General features: G+C 36.3%; 1 protein-coding gene across 2 annotated transcripts in view; it reads left to right on the top strand.

The window, feature by feature from the left end:
- The first annotated feature begins 2,488 nt into the window (after positions 1-2,488).
- ca12 (carbonic anhydrase XII) overlaps positions 2,489-10,331 on the top strand; it is a 23,412-nt gene continuing 15,569 nt past the window's right edge. Inside the window, exons 1-4 of one of the 2 annotated variants that reach the window (XM_038268795.1) lie at positions 2,489-2,753; positions 2,947-2,967; positions 6,108-6,287; positions 7,281-7,423. In XM_038268795.1, coding sequence (XP_038124723.1) covers positions 2,690-2,753; positions 2,947-2,967; positions 6,108-6,287; positions 7,281-7,423 — 408 coding nt within the window. In that variant the 5' untranslated portion in view covers positions 2,489-2,689. The remainder of the gene's footprint in view (positions 2,754-2,946; positions 2,968-6,107; positions 6,288-7,280; positions 7,424-10,331) is intronic. The other variant, XM_038268794.1, reaches the window with a different exon arrangement.

A 10,331-nucleotide genomic window follows, 5' to 3' on the forward strand; every position in this document is an offset into this window, starting at 1 on the left:
CAAATACAGTATTTTTTTTGGGTTAGCTCTCTAGCAGTTTTGCACATCAAAAAAGCTTCCAATTCTTGCTTCAGATCCTCAGTAGGATTTAGATGTGGACTACAGGCCATTAAAACAGATGGAAAACTTTGCTTCCCAATGTATTTAAAATTGACTTCTGGTTCTGTTATATCAGCATTGGTCCTATGTCAATAAAATAAAAAAACCCAACAAGAGTTTTGGGGATAATGGGATGATATAAAATAAAGAGTAAAGTAAAATCATATCATTGTTGTTATATTATTTAATTCAATTCAGTTTATTTATATAGTGCCAATTCACAGCACGCCATCTCAAGGCACTTTACAGATGCAATTCAACCAGATCATAGAGTCAAACTGAATCAAAATTTTCCATCTAAGGAAAGCCAGTTGATTGCATCGACTCATTGACTTGAATAAAATACCTCACACCAAGCATGCATGTAATGACAGTGGAGAGGAAAAACTCCCTTTTAACAGGAAGAAACCTCCAGCAGAAGCAGGCTCAGTGTGAGCGGCCATCTGCTGAGGCCGACTGGGGTTCAAGGAGACAGAAGCGGAGAGAAAAAAAAGCAGAGATAAAAAGGCAACTGTCAATAAGCACCACAGGCGGCACCGTCCAGGAAACACACAGCCAAGCAGAAGAGCTCCAATCCAGCTCCCATAAATAATAGCAATAATAACTATCATGTTGCTTTACTTTATGATTAGTTATTTTATACGACGGAGTATTAGGGCCACACATGAAGAGAAAAAATATTTTTGCCATGACGAGATTAAACTCGACATGTCGACTTTAAAGTCGACATGTCGACATTAAACTCAAAATTTCGAGAATAAAGTTGAAATGTCATGTTGAGTTTAATCTCGACGTGTCGACAATAAAGTTGAAATTAGTTCAAGAGAGCCAACCGCTGCACAGGTTACATGCACAGAATCCAGAATCAGACATGCCTTGTGTAGATGATTTGGTCAAATTGTACTTTCTGTGATGATTATACAGTTATACAGTTGCAGCACGTCAAAGACTACCTTCACTCTTAAAACGCAGACTGCAGCTGTGGAGCGCGGTTGCTCTTTTCTCCAAACTTTGGAATGTCGAGATTAAAGTCGCCACGATATATCATCTTTATTCTCGAAATGGCGAGTTTAAAGTCGACAGGGCGAGTTTAAAGTCGACAGGGCGAGTTTAAAGTCGACACGTCGAGATTAAACTCAACAAGACATTTCAACTTTATTCTCGAAATGGCGAGTTTAAAGTCGACATGTCGACTTTAAAGTCGACATGTCGAGTTTAATCTCGTCATGGCAAAAATATTTTTTCTCTTCATGTGTGGCCCTAATACTCCGTCGTAATTTTATCACCAAAAATCCAAGTAAAATAATTAAGTTTGTCATTTCAACAAGAGAACTGTGCAGCTTGTATAATTTAGTGTACACATATGCACAACTGAGTGACATCACTTTGTACGGAAGAGGATTAGGGCCACTGATTTTAAAATTCTATTTCTGTGTAATATAAGAAAAGTCAGACTTTTTTCTCAGAATTGAATTTTTTTTCTGAGAATTCTGACTTTAAGCTCTGAATTCTGACTTTTTTCTCAGAATTCTAACTTTAATCTCAGAATTCTGACTTTTTTCTCAGAATTGAATTTTTTTCCTGAGAATTCTGACTTTAATCTCAGAATTCTGACTGAATTCTGACAGCTAACAAACATGTTAGCTACAAGCCGTAGCCATGTCTGCTTTAGAGACTAAACTTGCTCTCTTGTTTTAATCACCTCCTGCTCTTCCATTAATTAAATAGCATCACCGAGGACCCCTCTGGCATGTAAAAAGTCGCCTAATTCCATAATTTTTCACCAATGTGTTACTGGCCCTCCCAAACAACTCAGATCTTTGTCAGTGAAGCTGAGTGCTCCCACATATCTTCCTTCATTGTGCCCATCTATATTAAAATCCAACATTCTGAGATTAAAGTCAGAATTCTGAGATTAGAGTAAGAAATTTGAGATTAAAGTCAGAATTCTGAATTTTTTTTCCCCATATTAAACTGAAATAATATTTAAAAATCAGTTAACATTTTTTTTGCAGTGGCCCTAATCCTTCTCCATACAAAGTAATGTCACTCAGTTGTGTATATGTGTACACTAAATAATATAATCTGCACAGTCTCTCTGGTTAAAATGACAAACTTCATTGTTTTACTTGGATTTTAGGTGATAAACTAACTCAAGGTAGAAAATAATGATAAAGTAAGGCACGTGATAGTTGCAATATGATATTATTATCATAGTATCATAGGTATCACACATAGTGTCATACCTGTTATAGTTTGAATGTATTAACTTTAATGACAAACTGGAGCCACTCAGCATACAGAAACAACGTGATGAAAGTTCAGATTAGTGCAATGTGTGTAGTTACCACAGTAGATGACAGAGTGTAAAGCGTTACTGCAGTTCTAGAATGAGGTGGAGACCTCAATGAGCGCTTTCACTGCCTGCGCTTTGGCCGCTCCATGGCTGTCACCCTCCGGTGACTTGGGGGAATCAGACGACCGGTTTCGTTGATGATCTGACGTCAGTTTGCGCCAACAGCATGGTTATAAAAGGCTATCCGAAGACGGGCGCTCCAAGATCCCGGAGCTGTTACTGGAGGAGGTCAAGATGCGCACTTTGAGCTTCACCGCCTGTGTGCTCCTGCAGCTGGCTGCCCTCCGAGTCCTGCACGGTAAGCTCTGTCCTGGATGAAAAAGATGAGCGTCTGCTTAGGAAGATTTACCTTTCTGATAAAATGGGATTGGATTCGGTCTAGTGTCTTTTTTGGCATTATTATCAATTACCAGTTGCGATCTTTGAGGTTTTTTTTTTTTTTATAAACATGAAAGAAACAATAACTTACTTTATTTATTTGTCTCTTTCAGGCGCTAAATGGACATACAGGGGTAAGTCTGAATGTATTTTCACTGTAAATATCATTAAACCCCACGTTTAATATATGCTTTGTCTTATAGGATATATTTCAGTGGCCGTTGATTTTACACTCAATTCAAACTGATTTAATATCATGAATGTCTGCATCCAGAAGCAATATTAATGTACTGTATCTAAAAGAGAATATTCACATAAATCCATTTATTCCCACTCCCTACTTTATTGAGCAATCATTCATTTTCTCTCCTGTACTGAGATTCAAAATAAGTATGCATAAAAGTATTTTCAGGTTTTTATATTTAAATTTCTGAATGCAAAAATAAAAATAAATATGATCATCAGAATTTTATTTTATACGATTCTAATATCAAATGCGTTGGGTTTTTGGTGAAATGTAAGCACAAAATGAATTACATTTTCATGGAATGGTTAAAGGTTCAAGTTTAAACGTTTGCAACTTTTTGTCTTTTCAAACAGAGAAAGAGAATTTATTTCGTTTCATGGAAAATTTAATCAGAACTTAGTTTCCTCCAACTCTCTGTGTGATATAATTATTGTAGAAAGTTTTTTTTGTTTTGTTTTGTTTTCGTTGATAAATGGTAGGGCACTATAGAAGTGCAAAATGCTGGCTTCATGGTCAAAGGAAAAATAAAGCCTACTATGATTTTCCAGTGACATGGTAAGACACCTTCTGACATTGTAGTTACCTCATTTCATTGTATGGTTCTTCTGCAAGCTCTACATCCAAAACATTGCATTAGCGGTTGACTTGCTTTTGTGTCATGCCTTAAGGTCTGAGGACTTCTTGACCCAGGAGTTTGTTGCATAAACTGTGGTCACGTTGTGACCTCTTCTCTCTGTATCACTGCGTCTAAACAATCTTTTGCAATCAGTGATTAGATTGTACTGAAAACCACCTTAAAGCATTCAAATCCTTAAATAAACACTGTTTTATTTTTTATGTACAGGATTATTAGAATAAAGACGTATAAAGTGTTGCAATTTTTTTAAAGCTTTATATATTTTTATCCAGAAATTAAGACACTTAATAGGGCAGAATGGCCTGATCTGTACCGCATAAAACCATAAAAAGACTAAATAGTTACATTATGTATTTATTGTTTTTATATGCAGTAATATTCTATGCAGCTTGTCTATTAAATCACAGTAAACAACAAAAAAAATCCCATGTTTTCAGACTGCTGCTGCTACATTTCCTCCTCCCTTACATCCAGAGCCCTGAGAGTTTTTTTTTTTTTATTGTAATTTGTGAAGCTGGTAGCTCATTCTTTTTTTTTGACATGGTCTCTGCTGAGTCATACAATTTAACCCCTCAACGCTTCACCCTCTAGCTGAGGACACACAATAAATCTTAACTCGGGATGTTGATTGTGACTGTTCTGAATAGATCACTCCAAAAAAACTTTCTAACTCTCCTAATTTATGGTTACCGCTACACAGAGCAGACTGTATTTTGAAAATTACCCACAGACACATATGATTAAGCCGGCACTGCCAGGGGACCGTCAGATTTTAGCTGAAGGACAATCCGGTTTAAATTAAACAACAAATAAGGTTGGAAATTGAGCAATTATATTCATAAGGGTACATTTTTGTTGTTATTGTTGGATGGTTTTCTCTCAGTTAAACATTGAGCATTGGATATTTAGCAGCTTTGTTTGACGCTCATTGACATGTCTCTTGTAGTCAATACGCATTCATCTGAATGCCAGGCCAAAGATATCATGCTGAATCATTCAGTATTTACTATGGATGGTTGGCAAGTGCTGAATGATGAAATATCTGATTAATTCTGGATGGGTCATTATTTAGTGCCAACACTCAGCCAGTAGAGGAATATGCTTCCAGGGCTTTTCATGCAACTGTTTAAACTCATTCATCCAAAAATCTTGGTCTTGCTTGTGATTGATGATCTAATTCAAAAGCTATGAAATCAAAATATCTCAAACTTTATTTTGAAGGGCAGTGTGACTTATTACTTTTGGAGACACATCCATACAGCTGAGGTCACTTTGTGTGAGTGCATGACTAGAACAACCAGTGTATACATCTGCCACCTTGTGGTAAATGGAAACCTCTTATTAGATAAAGACGTTGTTCTCCCCTGTTTGATAAAACCATCTCTTATTAAAATTACCAGTGTCTGGATCATGTCTCTATCCATTTTGCACATTTATAGACTAATACAAGAGCATTTTATTTGTTTAAAAAAGCTCAAACTCACTTAACTTGGATGATCACATTAGTTGACTGGGTCAGTTTAATTCTTAAATATGCTTTTATTTTAACCAATTTATGTGTAGCTCCGGTCGTATAGGTTTATGGTTATGTTTTGGATTGTGCCCTACGGGAAGAAAAACACCCGCCTCTGTTTCAAATTTTAAAGTTTCCCAATAATGTATGGCAAGCTGAAAATAGAGCATAGTTTGGCATTCTCTAATCTCACTTTTTCATATCCCTCCATATTCTTGCATTAATGCCAGTCTTGTGTCATGCTTTCTATGGAAAAGGAGCCTGTTTTATTTGATAACAAAATTGATTATGAAGTCAACGTTTTGCATATTCTTGAGAGTAAAAGAGATTTAAATACATGTACTAGCTAGATATTTATAGGTAAAAAGGAAATAATGAATCATTCCTCTTCCAATTTACAACTTTGAAGTACTTTATTTGCCTATTTGATCAAATCCCAATAAAATGTATTGAAAAATATTTAAAGCAACAAAGTATATATATAAAAAAAAAAAAAGATTAGCTCTTATACTCTTGCATATCCTGTATACACCGGGAAGGTTTTTCTACAAAAACCCCCCAAACAATTTAATTTAGAATCCATTACAACTTTTTCAATGATTTATTGAACATTAAGGATTAAACATATGCTCCTCTCTGGATTTATAGACCTTGTTTTCCACACCTGCTACCTTAAAACTAATTTGAATTGATTAAAAGATTCAGATTGTGTCTTATTCCGCTTTGATTGCTCTTATAAAAAAAAGAAAAATGTACATAGCTAGAAATGAAGCTTGCAGCTGGTTCTTTGAATCGAAGCACATGTGGGCTTTCTTTTTAGGTACCTCTTCCAGTCATTAATGAATCTTTTAAAAGTGTGTAAATGGTGATGTTGCAGGACCAGAAGGAGAGCATCATTGGTCCAAGCATTACCCCTTCTGTGGAGGTGCTTTCCAGTCTCCAATAGACATCAAATCAGAGCTGCTGAGGTTCGATCCAGCTTTGCGTCCGATTGAGCTTCAAAACTACAACCTGTCACCAAATGAACAACTCACTCTGGGAAATAATGGGCATTCTTGTGAGTAAAAATCTACTAAAAATATCATCAAGTATTAAACAGTGTTGATGCTAATCTCTAATTAGGTGGAACGACCTTTAATAGAAACAGAGCAAACAATAGCTTTGTATGGTTTGATATGCAGATACTTTTAAAGTTTAAGTTAAGTTAAATTAACTCCACAAGATATTCAATAGATATGGCCTCATAGAAATATGGAGATATAATGCCTGGGCCAACACAAAAAATAAGGAGAGTAGCATCCTTCCAGTTTAGCAACTGCAATTTTCTGTAATCAGAAAATACAAAAATAAAAAAATAAAAAATGGCTCCAGATTTAGTAAAGGAAAATTCATGCCAAGGGTGTTCCTCTGCCTTGACTTGTAGCTCAGCCCAGAGAAATTGGTTTTATATGCGGTTTCTATTTATAGCCAAATTAGCAATAAAGAGAATTGCTTGCAATCAGAACACACTGTAGAAAAAAGCTAAAAAAAAAAAAAAGACTTCTTGGGTAGAGTTGGTGCTTTATTCTTGATTTTGTGAGGCTGATTCAACAGACGTCTGACACAAACCTTCAAAGATTTCATCAGGAATTTCTATGACGGTTGTGCTTAACATGCATGCAACGTCTCCCAGGTCAAAATTATGATTCAACATGAGGTATATCTGTAAGTGAACAGGTGATGGAAACGTGACGGAATGCAAAGAGTAGGTTAGTGCTTATGGTTGCTGATGGGATGGACCTTCGCACCACAAGCTGAGTGACATCCTTGTATGATGCATGTTTTGAAAAGAGCTGACACAAGTTTTTCATGCGTAAGCAGTCATGACACACTGAACATGTGGAGTGAAACAAGCAACACTTCAAAATTAACTGCATTTAATGCAGTTTTACAACCTTGGTGGCTCAGGGGCCATGCTGACTTTCTTACTTTGGACAAGGTTAAAAAGAATTCCTCTTGATAGCTGTAAAGCAGCTGTGACTCTTTTCTGTTTATTTTGATTGATTTGCAGTGCAAATATCTCTGCCCCCCAAGATGTATATCTCCAGCCTGCGTCATCGTTATACTGCAGCTCAGCTGCATTTCCACTGGGGCTCCTCCAGTCGGCCTGCAGGATCTGAACACACGGTTAACAGTAGGGAGTACGCAGCAGAGGTAATCTGATAGCATGTCCTTTTTCTCAGTGTTAATTAACATAAAAAATATAGATTAATAAAAATGTTCTGTTGATGCAGTCTCCATGGTAAAGAGGTCAAATGTCTTCACCTCTATGCAAGGGACCTGGGTTTAATTCCCGGTTACATTAGTTGCAAGAGGTTCAAACAGAAGACAGATAATTCAGACATGTCTCTGCTATAAAATCATACATAATGTACACATAAACAACCTTCTTATATCTGTTATTTCAGGTGACATCCCTCTCGACAATGATTTAACGCTTCATGACAAAAGTGACTACCTTTTGATTGGCACTGACATCAGAGACGATGACACCATTTAATGTTGATTCAGCTCATCCTCAAGAAACATGCAGTTTTGCATTGGTTGCAGTTTCCTGACAGTGTATTAAACTTCCTATCTGGCATCTTATCTGTCTCAGAGACAAGATAAAACAATGCCACTTATTACAACTTTGCATACATTTCCTTAAACAAGGAAAAACTCTATTTATTTATAATCTAAAACCTGTATTTTTGGCAGTAAGATTCCCATATTGCGTCCCACTGCTACTTTTACTTTAAACGTTCATACTTATGCTGCCCAGGGAGCCAGTGTTTTATTACAGCAGGATTTTAAAGGCTTAAGTAGAAGAAAGTTACATGCTGTGGTATATAACCACATCTGTAAAACGTATTTTGATAGTTTAGATAAAGGAGAAAATCTGGCATTACTGCTGAAATAAGATGGGAAAAAAATAAGATGTAATAAATGTCACAAATTCATTCAAAAGGGGTGGAGACCACCATACCTGTGTGCTTTTTATCATACACTGCCTCTTTTACAAGGCAGCCACATCTAAGGTGTTGAGGTTTGACTTCAGTTTTTTTCTAACATGCATCTTTTTAAAGTCTTTTTTTTTTAGCCAAGCTTTAGTACCACAGTTCCATGATGAATGGTCTTTTTTTTTAGGATGGGATGAGGAGAAATGAGACATTTCCCAGAAACAGTACAAATGCACATGTTAGTCTACACACACATTGTCATTAAATTTGCCCTCAATGACAAACTGGTCAAACTGACAGGAAATCACCATGCCAATCACTTCTTACTGACTGAGATTCCCTTATAGAATAGAATAGAATAGAATAGAATAGAATAGAATATAATAGAATAGAATACAGAGTGGATGGACCACAAAGCTATGAAAAAATATCTGTGTGGTAAGACTATTCCTTTTCCTGAAAGCAATGGAAACTTTAAATTATATATCTGGCTTTCCTTTGTGTCAGTCCAACACTGTGTTCATGTCTAGGAGAGAGATTATCATGTGCTGTTCTCTGCACTCCGACCAATTCCCTTCAGTTTTGGTCAGTTTATCTCACTTGCAGCACAAGTCACACTAGGACAGACGACTTATCTCGGGTGTGGCTTTGTAAAAGTTTGTGAACAAATATATCACCTTTTGAACATTTTTAACAAATGTCCAAACAGTCACATACTCGGAAAGTAAAGAGTTTGGACACACAGCCCTGTGGTCTGATTTTAGGACCTGTAAGGGTGTACCATCTCCTATTTGCAAAAACTCTTGCTTAACCACAAAACTGAATAAATCGGAGGCAACTGGACTTTCACTTAAAAGTACAGCTGCCTCCAATTTAAACCCATTATGTGGTTGGCATGACTGCGATCTGCACAGGCAAACCCTTGCTGAGAAGCTCCACTATCTAGAATTTTAAGTATGAAGATAATCAAAATTTAAAATCAAATTTTAATTACAATACTTTTATCTCAGATTCACATTCTCAAGTATTAAGCAGTCAACATAAAATGTCAGCCCCTTTTCTTTTGTACATTTAGTCAAAAACATTTTATGCATAAAATTAAGTAAAAAATGTGAAACACCTTATTTGTTTACAAAATATATTTAAAATTAATTGTATTAAAGAAAAAAATTACCAGAAACTAATATCTTTTTTTTACATATTTCATTGCTCTTTGCTTATGTGCTTATGGCAACCAGAAAATTAAATGAATAACATTTTGTTAGTTGATGTTTTTTAAAGTGGCCTCCTAGTCATGTACTACGCCTATAAATAAATAGGGGTGGGTATTGCCAAAGAAGTCACGATTCGATTCGAATCACAATTCACAGGCCACGATGCGATTCTATCACGATGTATCACGATACTTAATGCGATGCGTTGCAATATTTTCTCCTCCATGTTTTGTTTTTTAATGACTCTGCGCAGTATCCCACGGCCGGAAATGCTTGTGACACAAAGCAGCGTGCGTTAACACATCTGCAGCGACATCTACTGGACTGGAAGTTGTATTACACTTGTTTTTGGCTGATGTTCACCAATCATTCATGCAATTTTATTTATTAATTTTTTAAAAATTAATAATCGATACTTGGCGTCAAGAATCGATGCAGTAGATCACGAAAATTAGAATCACGATGCATCATCATGACGATTATTTTGCACACCCCTATAAATAAAACTACCAAAAACCATAAAGCAATATAACTCAAGGTATGTTCCCTGACAGTGTTTAGGGTCCTTTCACACCTTAAAGATTTAGACAGCATATGCTCGTCGTCCCAGAATCTCCTAAAACGCTAACAAATGCTTAACATTCTATGTATTTTTTCAATTTTGGGGGAATACAAAACATATTCACAACAAGTCCAGAACTTATGTTTAACGACAGCCTAACTTTTGCTTAACGCACGGCAGCAAAATGCCCCTGAAATGTCACAAGCACCTCTCCTGAGGTGAGCAGCGATGCGCCCGGTCTGCATAAAAAGATGTCTTAGATTGTGATAGTAATCTGACTGCTGTTTACTGCCCACCCCCCAAAAAAGTTTCCTCAGTTTCCTCCTGTGAGCCCCCTTTTATAA

The sequence above is a fragment of the Cyprinodon tularosa genome, unplaced genomic scaffold (genome assembly GCF_016077235.1).
Source record: "Cyprinodon tularosa strain WSP-4 unplaced genomic scaffold, ASM1607723v1 ctg71, whole genome shotgun sequence".
Lineage (NCBI taxonomy): Eukaryota > Metazoa > Chordata > Actinopteri > Cyprinodontiformes > Cyprinodontidae > Cyprinodon > Cyprinodon tularosa.